Below are 18,948 nucleotides of genomic sequence, written 5' to 3'. Positions count from 1 at the left end.
GTCTAAAGATTAGTTGAACTTATAACTTGTCTAAAAGTTGTTAACAATCGAAATTAATTGGATGTAGAACTTGTATGATTAATAATATCTTGTTTGGTAGTGGCGAATAAATCTCTAGTCAATTCCATCTTATAATTTGATTTACAATCTTAAAAGTTTGTGTCTTTCAACAACAACAAATTGTCTTAAATTGTAACCTAAACTCACACCTCCCTGTGGATTGAACTTGAATTGCCTCACTACTTATTTATAGAATTTTGTAGCATAAGAGAATTATTATTGATATGTTGACAACCTCATGAAAATTGGCGCCGCTGCCGGGGAGGCAGTGGTAGTATTAAGTTGTTATTTGTCTTTTTAGCTATTCTTTTTCTTTTAGTTTCACTTTAAGATTACTAATACAATTTTTGATAATCCTATTTCCAGGTACTATATCTTTGGTGAATGCTTAAAGAGGGTAGACCAAGTCCAATTGGTATACGTCTTCGTTCGGGCACTTTACTCAAAGATTTGATTCGAGCAGTGAATACTCCACTTCCTCCTAGTTCTTCACCAAGTGAATTCTCGGACTCGGACAAAGAGGAAGACAACACAATGGGAGATCGACCACCTGCTCTAAGAACACTCAAGGAGCTCACTTCTCCAAACCTTGATCATCAGCATTTATGTATTCAACTGAATGGAACCATTGAGTTGAAGCCGCAATTGATTCACTTGATGCCAAAATTCAAAGGTTTAGCGGGAGAAGATCCTAATCGTCACTTGCAACAATTCCATCATGTTGTGACTAGTATGAAGCAAGCAACTGCAGACGCTGATATGGCTATGATGACAGCGTTTCCTTTCTCCCTTATAGATGGTGCATGAGAATGGTTCTTTTTCTTACCCGCTGGAAGCATAACCACATGGAATGGGATGAAGAAATTGTTCCTTGAGAAGTATTTTCCGGTATCAAAAGCTGCAGTGATTCGCAAGGAGATTTGTGGTATTAGGAAAATATCCGGAGAGACTCTTTATGAGTATTGGGAGCGATACAAGAAACTTCTATCTAGATGTCCACACCATCAAATCAGCGATCAACTCATTATTCAATACTTTTACGAGGGGTTGCTTTCTAATGAGCGAAATTTGATTGATGCCGCAAGTGGTAGTGCACTTACCAACAAGAACATTGCTGAAGCTACAAGCTTGATAGAGAACATGGCTGCAAACACTCAACAATTCTACACTAGGGGTGAACCAATGGTAAGGAAAGTGAACGAAGTTGGTGATTCTTCACATTTGTAATATAGTAAGGGTAACATGGAGAGGATAATGCAACAAATAGCAGCGACTGTAATACCTTCATACACCGAAGATGTTGAGAAAGCAAATGCTATGTACCAAAATCCACAAAGGCCAAGATATGACCCGTATTCCAGCACATATATCCGGGTTGGCGTGATCATCCTAATTTCAGCTATGCCAACAAGCAAGCTGCAGTTTCCAATCCGCCTTTCAATCAACAAGGTGGGTATCGATTCTTGCAAAAGCCACGTCAAGAAACTCAAGGCACGAGTATAGATGACAAGTTGAATCTCATTCTCAGCACAATGGCGCAAGATAAACAAAAGACAGAGATGGATATGAAGGACATACGAACACAAATGGCTCAACTAGCTACTACAGTGAGCAAATTGGAAGCACAAGCAGCTGGAAAACTTCATTTGCAACCGTTGAACCATAAGGAAAATGTCAATGCTATTGAGATAAGAAGTGGGAAGCAAGTGGAGAAACCGTCACCATCACCGGAGCACCATGAATCTGTTCTAGAGCAACAAGAGGATGAAACAACCCCAAACAAGGCTGAATCTGGTAACAAATTCTCACTCTAAACCTCTTGTTTCTACTAATGTCACTTCTCCTCCTTTTCCTAGTAGGTTTGCAAAGTCCAAGAAGGAGACACTATACAAAGAGATTTATAAGATCTTCAAGAATATCCAAGTGAACATCCCACTCCTTGAGGCGATAAGGCAAGTTCCTCGCTATGCAAAGTTTTTGAAGGAATTGTGCACTAACAAGCACAAACTGGTCGGTAATGAAGTTATGTATGTGGGTGAGAATGCTTCAGCGTATCTTCAAAATAAACTCCCACCAAAGTTGAAGGATCCCGGTAGTTTCACTATACCATGTACAATTGGTACAACCAGGTTTGATCATGCTTTGCTAGACTTAGGTGCAACTATTAATGTTATGCCTGCCTCAATATATGAATCGGTAGACCTTGGTCCTCTTAAGGATACCGGTATTATCATTCAACTTGCTGATAGGTCAACTACTTACCCAAAAGGTGTTGTGGAAGATGTTTTCGTGCAGGTTAACGAGCTGATTTTTCCTGCAGATTTTTATGTTCTAGATATGAGAGACGAAGATTCACCCTCGTCTACACCGATGCTATTGGGTAGACTTTTTATGAGAACTGCTAGAACTAAAATTGATATCTTTAAAGGCACCATAACTATGGAATTTGACGGTGAACCCATAAGTTTCAACATCTTTGAGGCTATGAGATACCCGAGTGACGTACATTCCTGTTTTTCAATGGATGTGGTTGATTCTTTAGCTCAACAAACGTTTGAGTTAGACGGTGATGATGCATTAGAGAAAGCTATAATGAAGAGTTTAGATTGTGCAAAGCATGATGAAAGGAAAAGTGACATAGAAATGTGTGATGAGCTTAAAGAAGTTATTTTCTCTCTTGCCGCCTTAAAAGAACTCTCACCTAGAAATGATGTTTCTTATATTTCCTTACCTTGTACTAATGAGAAACTCTTGCCGTCCATTTTGCAGGCATCTATCCTTGAATTGAAACCTCTTCCAGATCACCTCAAGTATGTTTATTTAGGTGGTAAGGAAAAGTTACTGGTGATTATTTCCAAAGGCCTCACCAAGGTGCAAGAAGAGAATCTTATTCGTGTGCTAAGAGAATACAAGTCTGCCATAGGGTGGACCATTGACAATTTAAAGGGAATCATCCGTTCCATGTGTATGCACCGAATTCTTCTTGAGGAGGGGGCAAAACCAACAAGAGAATCTCAACTTCATTTGAACCCTCCGATGATGGAAGTGGTCAAGAAAGAAATCCTGAAGTTGTTGGATGTAGGAGTTATCTATCCCATATCCGATAGAAAATGGGTAAGTCCGGTTCAAGTCGTTCCAAAGAAATCTGATGTCACGGTGGTGAAAAACGAAGATAACGACTTGGTTCCAACTAGAATTCAGACCGGTTGGAGAGTGTGTATTGACTACCGGAAGCTCAGTTCTACTACCCGAAAAGACCATTTTCCTTTACCATTCACTGATCAAATGCTTGACAGATTGGCTGGACACTCTTACTACTGTTTTCTTGATGGTTTTTCAGGGTATAATCAGATTGTAATAGCTCTGGAAGATCAGTAAAAGACGACTTTTACTTGTCCATTTGGCACTTTTGCGTATAGACGTATGCCATTCGGTTTGTGTAATGCTCCTGGCACTTTTCAACGTTGCATGGTAAGTATATTTTCAAATTTTGTTGGAAGCATCATAGAAGTGTTTATGGATGACTTTAGTGTGTATGGTGATTCTTTTGACAAGTTCTTAGATAACCTTACATTAATTCTTAAAAGATGTGTAGAAACTAATCTTGTGCTTAATTGGAAAAAGTGTCATTTTATGGTGAATCATGGTATTTTGCTAGGCCACATTGTATCCTCTAGGGGGTTAGAAGTAGACAAAGCTAAGATAGATGTGATTAGAAACTTACAATACCCCACAACTATAAGGGAGGTTCGTTCTTTTCTTGGCCATGCAGGTTTTTATAGGAGGTTCATCAAGGATTTCTCCAAGATTGCAATGCCTTTGTGTCTACTTTTGCAAAAAGATGTGACCTTTGATTGTGACAAGGAATGCAAGAAGGCTTTTGACACATTGAAAGAGTTGTTGACTACGCACCGATCATCAAACCACCGGATTGGAGCAAGCCCTTTGAGTTGATATGTGATGCTAGTGACTATGCCGTGGGAGCCGTGTTGGGACAACGAGATGGTAAAGTTCCATATGCCATTTATTATTCTTTAGAACCCTTAATGGCGCACAAATCAACCACTCAACTACTGAAAAGGAGCTCTTGGCCATAGTGTTTGCACTTGAAAAGTTTAGATCTTATTTGGTGGGTACGCAAGTGATTTTCTTCTTCGATCATGCTGCGCTTCGATAATTTCTAACAAAGAAAGATGCTAAGCGAAGGATCATTAGGTGCATACTTCTTCTTCAAGAGTTCCATCTCCAAATTAAGGACAAGAAGGGAAGTGAGAATACCGTCGCAGATCATTTGAGACGATTGATTGAATCCGAAGAAGCAATTCCTTTGCGTGATTGTTTTCCGAATGAGCAACTCTTTACGGTGGATAGCTAAACTCCATGGTACGCTGATATTGTGAACTACTTGGCGACGGGACAACTACCTAGTACTATGTCTACTTTTCAGAAAATGAAACTCAAGAAAGTCTCCAAGCAATATACATGGGATGAACCATATTTGTGGAAACATTGTGCCGACCAAATAATACTAAAGGTACGTCCTAGACTCCGAATTTTAATATATTCTTAATTTTTGTCACTCATATGCTTGTGGAGGTCATTTTGGGTCCACGAGAACGGCACTCAAGGTTCTTGAGGAAGTGGTTTCTATTGGCCCACATTATTCAAGGATACATACTTGTTTTGTAAAGCTTGTGATAGGTGTCAACGAACTGGCAATTTAGGTGCTAGAAATCAAATGCCACTAACACCAATTCTTCCCGTAGAGATATTTGATGTTTGGGGTATCGATTTTAAGGGACTTTTTGTGAATTCGAATGGGAATCTTTATATTATTCTTGCTGTTGATTATGTTTCTAAATGGGTGGAGGCTAGAGCCACCAAGACTAATGATTCTCAAGTTGTTTGTGAGTTTGTGAAGGAACAAATATTTTCAAGGTTTGGAACACCTCGAGTGGTGATCAGCGATGGAGGTTCCCATTTTCAAAGATCCTTCCAATCTCTTCTCAAGAAGTACAATGTTACTCACAAAGTTGGCACTCCGTATCATCCGCAAACAAGTGGACAAGCTGCAATTTCCAACCGGGATATTAAGTCCATTCTAGAGAAGACGGTGAATACTACAAGGAAAGATTGGAGCTTTAGACTCAATGATGCTTTATGGGCGTACCGGACATCGTACAAAACTCCCATTTGAATGTCTCCGTTTAGGTTGATTTATGGAAAACCTTGTCATCTTCCCGAAGAACTTGAACACAAAGCTTTTTGGGCCATCAAGATATGCAACATGGAGTTAGATGCCACAGGAAAACAAAGAAAGCTTCAACTCAATGAGTTAGAAGAAATCCGAAATGATGCATATGAAAGTTCGTGCATTTACAAGGAGAAAACTAAAGCTTTTCATGATAATATGATTTCGCGGAAAAGTTTTGTCATAGGGCAGAAAGTTCTCTTATTTCATTCTCGTCTTCAATTGTTTCCCGGTAAACTTAGGTCTCGATGGGTTGGACCATTTGTTGTTACTAATGTGTTTTCTCATGGTGCAGTTGAGCTTTCTGGTCCCAAAACAGGAAAGATTTTCAAGGTGAATGGCCATCGAGTGAAACCATACTATGAGCAATTTGTGACGGAGAATCAAGAGGTCATAGAATTGAGTGATCCACTCTCTCTGGAGGAGTAATTGGAGGTGAAAGTCAGGCTGACGACTATAAACCAAGCGCTGCATGGGAGGCAACCCATAGGTTTTGTATTTCTATCTTTTTCTTTTAATTTTTTCTTCTTTTGCATATCATATTAAGATTTCCCACCTTGACTTTACGTAGGACGAGTCAGTTACATTGAGGACAATGTAAAGTTTAAGTGCGGGGGAGTGTTTGGATATTTTACATTTAGAATTTTTCAAAATTTTTGCATAAAAAACCTCCAACTTGTAGAGATTTTAGAGTCACTAGCATACTTCTAGGTATGTTTACATAGAGATTCTGACCGAGATAACTGAACTTGGAAGTGTTAGAGAACTACGTTCGGATTTCTTGCTTGTTAGAGTGTTAAATAATGGATTTAATCATGATGCAAATGAGGTGCAGAGGGAAATGCATTATTAGAGTTGTTGATCAATCATTAGTGGAGACTACCTATTTTCGTATCAACCGAGGCACTGGACCAAAAATTTCTTTGTAGCTGACTAAAGAGCTTTCTTTTGAGTGTGTGTCACCGTACGTTAATTCCGGGTAGAATGGTGAGCTACCCAACTTCACACCATTTTCAGCACTATTTTTGATCTCTTGAGTGCTAATTTTGTCAATCATGAGAGTGACGTCTATAGATGAAAGCCACCTTCTTGTAGTTTGATTTGCAGTTAGCACCATTCTCTCGACAACAACAGATCCATAGAAACACCAACATCATCAACAAATGAGTGACATCAAAATCTATAAGGAAAGTTGAAGACATTTAAGGTTTACAAGCAATATATACAAGTAAGGGCAAATTTCATATTCAAGTAAAGCAACATACAATGAGCATATTTTTACATATATGTTGAAGACTTACAATACAATGAGAATAGTTTTTTATCCAAGTATGAAGACTTATTTACAAGAGCAAAGAAAAGCAAAAGGCGAGAGTCATTGAAGTTTATGATACGAAGACAATACAAGTTGTGAAGAATCAAGCGGTAAAGTACTTCTCCCACGGTCATATTTCAATATTTTATTTTATTTTCACTTTGTATTTTATATTTTCTCTTGTCTCCGAAAAAAAATGAAAAAAAAAATCGAAAAATAGAAAAAGAAAAAGGAGAAAAAATGAGACAAGAGAAATTTTTATTATTGTTTTTAGTTTTTGTTTATTCAATAAGCCGTGGGGGAGGAAAAATATGTCAAGAAGTTTCCAGCGATAAGGATTTTAAGAGAAAGAGTTGCAAATTTTCAAGGATCGAAGTTCAAGAGTTTATCATCAATCGTTGAAGCCGAAGACGAAGACCAAGAAGATGAGGAAGACGTTTCTATTGGATGCTGTGAGAGTGGTGCTTTCGTCACTGCCGATCGGATGTGAAGGTGATAAGTACTCTCATCCTCACAAAAATGGTTGATTTCCATTCTTAGGGATCATCAAAAAAATATCTTTATTTTCCACGATTATGTGGAGTCTCCAGAAATAATTCGGAAGGTTTCCTTCCCACCATTCAACGTGTGTAGGATTCTCTCTTCATTCCTACCTGCACATATGTGAGACGCATAAAAAAACTGTCATTTTGAGTGCAATTATCATAAAACCCTTATTGGTGATGCAGAAGTCGAGGCGAAATGCTTATTGATCGCTGTCAAACACGCGTTCTCTCATTATGGTGTGGTTATTTCTCACTCAACATTAAGAATGAGAATATGTTCTTTGGTATTTCTAACTTCTTATTACTAGCATGCAGAAACTCTATGTCATCATAGCTCTTTGGATGCTTGGGACGCTGGAACGATTTGAAGTCGGAGTAGGTTTTGTGGGTATACCTCTCGTAAGCCCTCACGAGACTATAACTCGTCCACTAGGGACACCTAGGAATTTAAAGTCTTGTTATTTATGCTAAGAATAACCGTAGCCTCGACGACACGGAGTTGTTGTATTTTTTGTTTTTTTTTTGTTTGCTAGAGGACTAGCAAAGTTTAGGTGTGGGGGAATTTGATAGGCATCTAAAACGCCTAATTCTAATATCGGTTTCTTTCACTTTTATTAGCTATTTCTCTTGAAAACATTGTATATTACTCTTGTTTAGTATTTGAGCAGGTACTTGGCATGGTTTGGCAACAAATGAAGAAAAATGGCAGTTTAAAGCGTTGCTCGGAATCATTGGCGCTTTTGGATACAAAGCACAGGAAGAACAAAGACAGCCCCTGAAGTTCAGTTGTCATTTGCAGGAGCAGCTAGCTACCTTCCCAGTTCTGGCAAGTAAACCAAGTCCAACGGCCCATTAGAAAACAGACCAGCAAAGGGACCCATTTACAAGTCCTTGTGTTGCTGTGAAGAAATGAAATTTAGGTTTCCTTTGAAACCAAATGAAAGTAGCAGAGAAGAAACCCCAGCCGTGTTTGCAGCCATCGACCAAATCTGTAGGTTAGTTCGCCGGTGATCCATGGTTCTTGTGATGGTTAACCAGGTCAGAACCAACAAGTCTGCAAGGTGAGAAGAACACGAATTCAAGAAGGTCAGGGAAGAACTAGATGTCGTGATGGTGTGTAATTCAGTTGAGAAACTGATGTAAATCTTGATGAAGTTTGATAAATCAAGAAGCTGGAGCTGTGGGAATTATGGGTTTCGAATTGAGGAGCACAATGTGGAGTTTCAAGACAATATCTCAGTTGAGAATACAAGGGAGAAGTGGCATTGTTGTTAGGGACTGAATATGAAGATTATGAATGTTTGAATGATATCTGTGAGATGGGTTTGCATCAGATTTCAATTGTGCAGAGGAGAGATGGGTGTATAACCATTAATGTGCACCTGTATGTAGCCGTCTTCAGTTTGCCTGTTAACTGTTCGATAGAAAAGCCGAACCACCAGTTTCTACCTAGTTCTATAACCACAATGGTTGCTGTTGTGGAGTTTGAAGTTATAACAGGTAAGAAGAGAGATTTCCATTGTCAAGACAGTTAAGGGATGGAGTTGGTGATAGTGTTACAAGAGACATGGTTGTCATCTCAGCTGGAGAAACCCAAAGAAGTGATGCTGATGTCTATTGTGCTGATACTGTAGTGGAGTTGTGACTTGTGATTGTTACAGAAGGGGTTACAATGATTGGAGGTTGTTCTCGACAGGGGAATGGAACTGAAATGGGTTGTCTGTAATGGATTTTCGTGGCTGTGAAGGTCAGGTGGTGGACATGATTAAGAAGCCAACGTGGTGAGAGTGTATTGGTGTTGTTAAGATGAGCGGAGACAATGGTGTTGGCTGAAGAAATTTGCAAGAAGCAGGAAGATGGTAATGTTGCTGTTATCACTAAATTGTGTAATCTGTAGCCTGGAGCTGGAGAAAGAAGAAGAGAGTATGATGTTGTCATGGAGCTGTGTGATGGGGTTTCTGGTGTTTTTTTGAGCTGAACCAGTCGAGTTGAAGTGTTGATACTGGTGTTATGGGTTAGTTCAGGAAAGAAAATGGAGGAGATTTGATGGTTCAGGTGGAGATATTTGCAGCGAGAAAGAATGGGAGAAATTCACCAGTTATGTGCAGTACTAGCCATGGTTCAATGGCCTATGAGGGTTGTTTGCTGAGTCGAATCCAGGGATGAAATTGGTCGAATCTGTGATGGTCATGGTTAGTTTTCTTGGATCGATGGATGTGTATGATGGGTCACTTGGCAGAGGTTAGTTGCCATGGGTCCAGTGAATGTTTGGCCGCTGATGAGACTAAACCTAGAGGCCACAGGATATGGAGACTTGGGCGCAAATTCATCTCAATTTTGGAAGGAGTTTGTTGCCGTGAAAACAGCCAGAGAAGTGCTAACTCGGCCATCAGTTTTGTGTGATGTATGGCTGAGATTTGTAGGTGGCAGAGTTCGTATTGAACAAGGATTGCTGGGGCTGTTTTAGGTCACGATATTGGAGGAGAAGAAAGCTATATAAGGAGGCGCAGAAACAGAGAAAAGAGGACCTTTTGATCACCAGTTTGTGCTTACAGATTGTTCGTGTAAATTCCTGAAAGAGAATCTGCATAGAACCAGTTCCTGGACCTGTTTTCGCAAGCTGCTGAGTACCCCTGCAGTGGTTTGCTTCCGAGTTTTCTCTAGGTTTGAAATCTAAATTATTTTGAATATAAATTTGTGCTTGAACAAAGCTATGAGTAGCTAATAAATTTATTGATTGGGGAGGATTTCAAAACTCCGAACATGATTTATTGATCAATCTTATGCAAGTTATTCTTCCGATAAAAATCTTTTATTGATTGTCTTTTACCGTTTATATGACCATGAGGTGTTTGCTTGGTATCTAAGTGCGCAATTAGGTAACTCGTATGCAACTTTAATGCTAGTATTGAGAAGGGATTTTATAAAAGTAGCGGTGCGCTATTTGTCGCAAAGGGATTTTATATGCAATAGTGTGTAAAAGATAACCCTAGGTTAATATGTCGAACTTATGAACATGTGGCTAGGAGTAACTTGATTCACAAATATTAATACAATTGTTTGAATTACACCTATAGAACTTATTTTAGGTGGTTCACTTGATTAGAATCCGCTAGAGAACTTATTCTATGTGGTGATTTTTGGAGTCTAAAGATTAGTTGAACTTATAACTTTTCTCAAAAGTTGTTAACAATCGAAATTAATTGGAAGTAGAACTTGTATGATTAATAATATCTTATTTGGTAGTGGCGAATGAATCTCTAGTTAATTCCATCTTATAATTTGATTTACAATCTTTACAATCTTAAAAGTTTGTGTCTTTGAACAACAACAAATTGTCTTAAATTGCAACTTAGAACTCACACCTCCCTGTGGATTGAACTCGAATTGCCTCACTACTTCTTTATAGAATTTTGTAGCATAAGAGAATTATTATTGATACGTTGACAACCTCATCATAGGGAAAAATTCAACTCTCACATGAGAGATTAATTCCTTGGTTCTCAAGACACCCGTAGCCACGATTTCTAGTACATGTCCCCGCGAGACACTATTGGTCGTGATGCCATGATTTCTAGAACACATCTTCGACGAGATATTGCTTGTCACGTAGGTTCTGTAGAGCGTAAAACGTCCCCGACAGACTTATGAACCAGAACAGCCACAATTTCGGCATGTCTTCGCAAGACGCAGCTGATTGTGATGTCATGATTCCTAGTATACATCCCCCCAAGATACTGTTGGTCATGATGACTCTGTAGATGCGTAAGAACTTCCCGGACGGACTTATGACCCAGAGCGGAGACATACATGTCTCCTGTAAGCACGACTCATCATATTTGAGATCAAGGAATGATTCTTAATACATCATCGCGAGGTACACTGGTCATCTCTACTCTAAGCTCTGACTCGACTTACCGAGGCTTCATAATAATTCCCAGGACATCCCCGCGAGATACGCTGGTTATTGTACCCCTAGGCCTTTTTGACAGACTCCTAGAACATCCTTCTGAAATACACGGGTCATGTATGCCCCATAAATGCGGACACAATTGATTCCTAGCACATCTCTGCAAGTTACGCTGGTCATAGACAAGTGAGTCGAAGTCTCGCAGAGACATCATCTGGCGTGCAAGCCTTCTTTTCTCTCCCAAACATGTCCCAGCTGATTTTGGAGAGATTTCATAGCATTGGCCAAGTCCCTAACAGACTGTATCGCGCCAGCCAACTCTCAGACGGCTCTAGACTCGTCGGCCGAATCTCAGACGGCTCCAGACACGTCGGCCAAATATCAGACAACTCCAGACGCATCAGCCAAATCTTAGATAACTCTATACGCATCGGACAAATCTCAGATAGCCCCACCTGCATCATCCAAATCTCTGGTGGCCTCATCCGAGCTGGTCCATCTCATCTGAAGAGTCTTATGCAAGTACACAAGCCTCATCTTGGCCTCAGGCCTCTTTCTAAGCGTCTCAAACACACTCACGACTAGTAAATTGGGCTTGAACTGTACACGTCTATCCAAAAACGTGGATAACTTCTCTTAATACAGTCTCCACGTGACATATGTGACCGTCCATGAAGAGAGGGAGCTTAACCTCAAATTCTCTCACACTCTACACACGATTTTTGAGGCATTCTATGCCTTTTCACGTGACTCATCCTAGTCATTCTCACAAATTAGAGAATATCTCTCTATCTTGGCCAACTCGACTAAAAAGAATATTTTTCTCTTTCAACATATCATCACAAAGGCCGACTCAACTTCACACAAATGGGGGGTGGGGGGGGGGGGGGGGGATCAATTAGGGTCTTGGTATGGGGGGACACATGTGAGAAATACCCGACCTATTTCTCACCGAGAAAGAGAGTAAAGGCGGTGTAATAATGAGATAAACCCAATCTAGTTTATCTCTATCTATTCCTGAAGATACGTGAGAAGTGCTCCGCACGGCAAGCAATCCTTATTTTCATCGACCTGAGATAAGAGAATTCAGCTATAAATAGGTCAATTATTTCTCCAAGCTAACATGATCTTTCTCATAAAACTTTCAGAGCAATTCTTCTTCAAACCCTAGAATTCTCTGGTCACTCTCTTCGTCTGCTTCCCTCCCTAAGACCAATCCTAGCATCTCCTCTGACTGAAACAACCTTTGAAAGGCCGCCGTGCGTGGTTTAGGCGAAGACTGTGTAACTCACATTCAGAAACCACAGAAGCGCACTTTTAACCTCTCACAGTCTCACTGGGTTTTGGTAACTATAATATCTTTAAACTTTTGTTACCGATTGAATGACCCCTTATCTTCAGTTAAGACATTTAAATACTCCAAACCATTTGGTTGGAGCCCTCTAAAATAGGATTCCTGGATTCTTAAATATACGGATGGGACTCCTTCCCACCCACATGGCATTCTACATTACAAATGGGCTGGTTGCCCCCGTTTTCCATCCCTATGGTAACAATTCAGTCAACCGTATTAGAAATGTCAGTTGGTTATTCTGAAGTATTTTGTTTGTTTGGTCCGGGAATTAATGTTTTCTTCTTTGATACTACTACCTTTTCTCCCAACATGTTCCAGAAGAGGTAATTATACCCTCCATTTGTTTCCAATTGTAGCCTCTTTTTTTTAAAGTTTTACTTTATCGAATTCCCAATTTTACATGTTATGATTGGAATTTTATGCGTTTGTCATCATCATTGGTCATATGGATGGTATCTCTTTAAGGTCGTGCTACCAACTTCTTTTTGAATCATTACATTATTGTTTTTTAATTTGGAGAATTTTAGTCATAGATCTGGAATGAAAGATTCAAGCTTGGATTAGGTTTATGGCTGCTCTTGTGATAATTTGGAATCAAATCTATCTGTTTATGATGGTTTTTTCATCAAATGCCAACCATGTGTATAGATTTCTGTGCTAATCAAGGTAGGTTATGTTTTTGAAAATATTGTTGATCCCCATGTATTCATTTTGTAATTTTCAAATTGTGGGTTTTGAATTAGAATGTCGTAGTTCTATGATTAAACTGCAAAGGTGATTTTGTTATGTTCCATGAAAAATGGATTATTTTTTTGTATCTTCAGATTGTCTGTTTGTAATTCTTTTGCCACTTCTTTTGTCTTGTGTGAGAAATGGGTTCTGTTTTGCATCTTCAGAATTTTAACTTAATGTGTTTGTTCTGATATACTTCTAGAGAAAATGGTGGTTGTTGTTCCTCCTCCTAAGTTCACTTAGTTGGTCTGTTCATGGTTTTAATAATGCTCTCTAGGAAATTGGATTATCTTCCCTTGTGGAGTCATTGTATTGAGATTAGCATTTAGGGCTCTAAATGATTGTACCTTGTTTCCATTGGGGAGTGATTATTTGAGAATTGGGTTTTGGCATTTCATGTTAACTGTGTCATTCCTTATATCGTATTAAGCTTTTCTTGATATTCTAAGCTCCTAGTTTCTGATATTTGCTTTTGGATGTGTTTTCATGTTTTAACTTCTTTTGGTTGCTTCTTAGCTGTTTATATAATTTGTTGAGATTGTAATGTGATTTGCTTCTCGATGCTCTCAGGGTTAATTTCAGACTTCATCTTCGCAACTGTGGTTGGGCTGGGATTTGTGTCCTTTTAAGTTACCGACATTTGTTTCCATCTTTAAATCTCTATTTCTAGAACTTGCTTAGATGGTGGAGTAATTCTACGTGATATGGATACAAAGACAGCTCCATCTGTTAAACTACAGAAAGGTTCAAGGGGTTTCTCAGCTGGTTTAGCTTCTGCATTTCATGAGTGGTTGTTGATTTTCTTATTGTTTGTTAATGCTGTGTTCTCATACTTGGTGACAAAATTTGCTCGATCCAACAAATTGAAAACTCCGTGCCTTTTATGTTCGAGGCTTGATCATGTCATAGGCAACGAAAGCCCTGGATTCTATAAGGATTTGATTTGTGGTGCTCATAAGCTAGAGATCTCATCTTTGGTTTACTGCCATATTCATGATAAGCTAGCTGATGTACGTGATATGTGTGAAGGCTGCCTCTTCTCATTTACCTCAGAGAAGAAATCTGTCTTGGAAACAAACCGGTTTTTAGTTGGTAAGTTGGGAAGTAATCTTGAATCTTGTTTCCATCTGGATGATTCACCTAAGGATCCATCTAGTAAAAAGCAGTGTTCTTGTTGCAAGGAGACATGGAATTCAAGAGCATATGATCAAAAATTCTTCCAAAAAAAATCAGCTGGGCCTGAGGGTCAAGGGGGACACAGTCATCTTAATCACAGTGATGGTTTGGAGACAGGAAACAAGAAGATGTCGGGGCAACTGAAAACTTCTTATCTCCGGAGTCGCAGTTTTGAGGCTTTGTCTCATATAGGGTACAGTGAGCTCAAACTTACATCTGAGTCTGAGTCAGAGATACCGCTCTCCGAAGACGATGATGATGATGACGATGATGATACAAGTACAATGGCTCACAATGTAGAAGATCCCAGTAAAGAGATTGAATCCAATTGTATTCAACCAGAATCTGCTACCATTACCGCACAAATCTTACATAATGATTTTGCCCCGAAGAAGTTTATTTCTAGTTCACCTGCATTTTCGGTTCATCTTCCAAATGAGAAAATTGATGTGGGAGAACCCGATTCTTTGACACCATTACATTCAACTCAAGGTGGTTTACCTACAATTGCGGTGGAAGTTCCAGACGACAAAACTGATGCGGGTGAACATAATTGTTTGGCACCAATGCACTCAGATCAAGCTGGTTCGGCTACCCTTTCAGTTGAAGTTCCGAAAGGAAAACTTGATGCATGTGAACCCAATTATTTGACACCAGTATTATCAGATCAAACTCATTCGTCTACACTTTCTGTTACAGTTCCAAAAGAGAAGTTTGACGTGGGTGAGCCTGATTATTTGACTCCAGTTCTTTCAGATCAACCTGTTTTACATGCACTTTCTGTACAAATCCCGAAAGAGAAAACTGATGCGGGTGAACCTGATTATCTGACGCCTGTATTTTCGGAACAAGCTGGTTTACCTTTACTTTCAGTTCAAATCCCAAATGACCAAGTTGATGTGGGTGAACCAGAATATTTGACACCTTTAGTATCAGTCCGAGCTGGTTCACCTGAACTTCCAGTACTGGTTCAGGATGAGAATATAGATGCTCATGAATCCAATTATTTGACACCTTTAGCATTTTCTGATGCTATTGGTCATGGTTTAGAGGAGCTTGACTGGCATCAATCTGAACAGCTAGATGATCCCGCTGCACCAGCTGAAGTCGTCCCTCAGAAAGATATTCCTTCGACACAAATTGCGAAATCAGTTGCTGAAGCTTCTGGGGGGACCTGTAAGTTAGACGCTTTAATATTATGGTCCATGTTAACTTATCTTCTTCAACATTGTAGTTACTTTTCTGTTGTGTGAAATGATTTAATGCAGTAGATACTAGTGGAACTGGTCTCGACCAGGCAGTTACAATCAAGACAGAGAGAGTCGCTGAGTTTGAAAATGATCAAATCTCAACAGGTGGTCTATGTTCGCGGAAGGACGAGGCAACAGACACTCGTGAGTGAAAATACTTTGCCCATTTTCCCTTTCTCTAAGTGCCGTATTATAATACATCTATGTTATTTACAATCTTTTTATGTGAACGGGGTTGTTGTAGTACATGCAGAAGAAACTGGTAATAGTGGACAGAGTCATGGAACCGAGGACGATGAGATGCCTAAGTTGGAAGCTGGACATACTACTCCCAATCCAGTGAATTCAACCGATTCCCTCAAGCTGGTTATTGGTAATAAGGGGAATCCAATATCAACTATTTTCGCTGAACAACTTACCCCGAAGAATTCCACAATTCATGAAGATCTGAAGCTCTTGCTCTCACAAGCTGCTCGTGGAGTTGAATCATCTTCAAATGACATGAGTCCAAGGGCACTCGACAGATACGAATCTGGGATCGAGTCTTTAGATGGAAGTGTTGTGAGTGAGATTGATGGCGAGAGTGTGATTGATCGGTTGAAGCGGCAGATTGAGCATGACAGGAAATCCATGAATGCTTTGTACAAGGAATTAGAAGAAGAAAGAAATGCTTCCGCAGTTGCTGCGAATCAGGCTATGGCCATGATTACTAGGTTGCAGGAGGAAAAGGCATCACTTCATATGGAAGCCCTACAATACCTAAGGATGATGGAAGAGCAAGCTGAATATGATGTAGATGCGCTCCAAAAAGCAAATGATCTCCTTGCTGAAAGAGAGAAAGATATCCAAGATCTGGAAGAGGAGCTTGACATTTATAGGATAAAGTTCCCAGATATTGATGCAATTCAGGATTCATGGCATGATTTGGGTGGGGGAGATATGAAAATTGAGCAGTCTGATGTTAATTGCAGCAATCTTCCTAATAACCTCTTGCTTAGCGAGAAATCTAAGGATGGAAATAAACCTGGGGAAATTGATGCAAGAGTTGGGTATACTAGCCTCATTAAGGATTCTTTGTCTGAATTTGAAGATGAAAAATTATACATTACTCGATGTTTAAAGAAGTTGGAGACACGGCTCAATTTATTGTTGAGTAACAAAGTTTATGCAAACAAGTCTCATAGTGGATATTTAGGTGAAGAATGTCACGGAGTGAATAGTTCATCCCTACAGAACGGTCATTTGGAAGAGAATGAGTCTTTGGGGAATAAGGGCTCTACATATATAGGGGAAATTTCTGTTGAAGAAAGCTCCAACTCACCAGCTGGTAATGACCAGCTCTTAAGCAAAGAAAATCATCATTCTGACTCTTATCCACAGAAAGAGTCCACTGCAGATAGAGATGCAGATTTAGTCTCTCTCGAAAACGAAGTTGCAGAACTGAATGAGAGATTGGAAGCACTTGAAGAAGATCGGACTTTTGTCAAACACACTATAAATGCACTTCGAAAAAGTGGAGAAGGAATGCAGTTTGTTCAGGAGATAGCTCATCACCTGCGCGAATTACGCAGGATTGGGACAAAAAGAATAGAACAGGCTGTTACCTGATCAATTTCATCTTTTATCATCTTAAAGGTACAACTCTTTTGAACAATTTATTTATCTACTTGTTGATTTTAGTAACGGACTAACCGCCATCTGTTCTTTCGATTCAATTCTACTGGCAATTTGATGATGTGGTATCCCAACCTTATTTTTAACTCTATTCCGAAGAGCTAAAGTATAGAATTTCGCGTAATTTTAGTTTTAATTAAATAAAAGTTGTTAACCATTATGATGAATCTTTGATGTTTCAGGTACCCGCTGAATGCGAAGGACGAAAATGGAAATACCTTTAGAGGACAGAACTATATAATCGCAGAACAAGACCTACTAAAGAGTGGGATTGTTCTGCTGCACTATGAGGGCCTGTTGTAGTGAAGTCTATATTCCTGTACAGAACTGAACTTTTATCTCCTTCAAAATGTCATGCAGCAAAAGAGCCTATGTGGTTCTCCTTTTAAATTTTTAGTTCAGATAGCTTCATTTTATTCGTTAAGTTCAGCTGTCTACGTTCTCGCTAGTTTTGGTTGTAGGCTGTTTGTGGGAAGGTGGGGTTTTGTATTGATTGTATTGACAGGACAATATAAGTGATCGAAATGTAGAAAGCTTGACCTGATAAGTAGGCAGAAATTGTAGAAGGCTTGGTTTTTTTGGGTTTGTAAATATAGTCGATTAATATGTGAAGGCTGGAGTTTCCTTGCCCTTGCTTCTCTTGTTTAATTAAGGACTTTGTTGTTGCAACTCTAAATTGATGATGATGATAGACAAATAACCGAATAGTTGTACTTAGACCACTAAGTGATGGCATCGTCGTGTCTTATCCTGAGTAAATAAGCATGCTGCCAAAAACTTATAATTTTATAGTGTTATGTAATAATCTTTTTTTGGATAACTGGAGAATTTTATTGATTAAGAATTTCCAGGCTCAAAAAACCTGGATAATAAAGAAGCAATATGTTGTTTATTATGACTAAACTCTTCAATAACTGACCTATTCCTCCTAACTGATTTGGATATGGAATCAGCCAACTGATTGAGAGATCTCCTAACATGACTAATCTTTGAAAACTGAAAAGAATCTAGCAAGAGTTTAATATCTCTCAACACTTTCCTATTTTCCCATCTCACAAGTAGGGAATATTTATTTATTGAGTTGACAACAGTTTCTGCGTCTGTAACCAGATGAATCTTGTCTAGCTCCATCTCTTTAGCCCATTGCAAACCTTCCAATACTGCTCTACATTCTCCAGCTTCAGCATCAATCACTCCAGCTGCATAAGATCCTTTGAAACCTGAGCAATCACCTGTAGTATTGTAAAAAACAATACCAGAACCACAGTCATTAGTATCTTGATCATAAGAAGCATCAACTTGGAATTTAAATACTTCTGATTCTTCCCTGGGGTGCTCAATAAAATTACTACTAGAATTACTATCATGGGATTCTAAAACTGGATTCTCAGTAAGATTCTTTTCTATACTATCATGCACAAAAGAACTGAAGCTAAGCAGATAATTGTTAATTTTAGAAACATTAGACACTGGGTTTAGAGACTTATCCTGAAAGATGCAATCACATCTTTCTTTCCAGATTACCCAACTTCCCACCATTAATAAGGTTCTCCAACTTTGCAGGTCATCAACATTAGCATTTTGAACATCTTGAAACCAAGAAATAATCTAGTCCTTTATTGTCTGGCAATTGTTAAGGATTTGATCAATGTTAATATTGAGAAGCCTCAAGACTGCTTTA

General features: G+C 39.1%; 1 protein-coding gene across 5 annotated transcripts; it reads left to right on the top strand.

Moving 5' to 3' along the window:
* The first annotated feature begins 12,610 nt into the window (after positions 1-12,610).
* LOC113349969 (myosin-binding protein 3-like) lies at positions 12,611-17,936 on the top strand. Of its 5 annotated transcripts, none has more exons than XM_026594018.1 (5): positions 12,611-12,758; positions 13,738-15,519; positions 15,615-15,737; positions 15,838-17,228; positions 17,450-17,936. In XM_026594018.1, exons 2-4 carry the CDS (start codon positions 13,872-13,874, stop codon positions 17,199-17,201), a joined length of 3,135 nt encoding a protein of 1,044 aa, XP_026449803.1. In that variant the 5' UTR covers positions 12,611-12,758; positions 13,738-13,871; the 3' UTR covers positions 17,202-17,228; positions 17,450-17,936. The 5 variants fall into 5 exon arrangements, with proteins under 5 accessions (XP_026449803.1, XP_026449804.1, XP_026449800.1 ...); XM_026594019.1 differs by having other exon boundaries at positions 15,612-15,737; positions 15,847-17,228; XM_026594015.1 differs by having other exon boundaries at positions 12,612-12,758; positions 15,612-15,737.
* Positions 17,937-18,948: the final 1,012 nt, after the last annotated feature.

The sequence above is a fragment of the Papaver somniferum genome, chromosome 2 (assembly GCF_003573695.1).
Source record: "Papaver somniferum cultivar HN1 chromosome 2, ASM357369v1, whole genome shotgun sequence".
NCBI classification, from domain to species: Eukaryota; Viridiplantae; Streptophyta; class Magnoliopsida; order Ranunculales; family Papaveraceae; genus Papaver; species Papaver somniferum.
The sequence above is the reverse complement of the archived record's forward strand: the minus strand, read 5'-3'. Positions and strand labels throughout refer to the sequence as shown.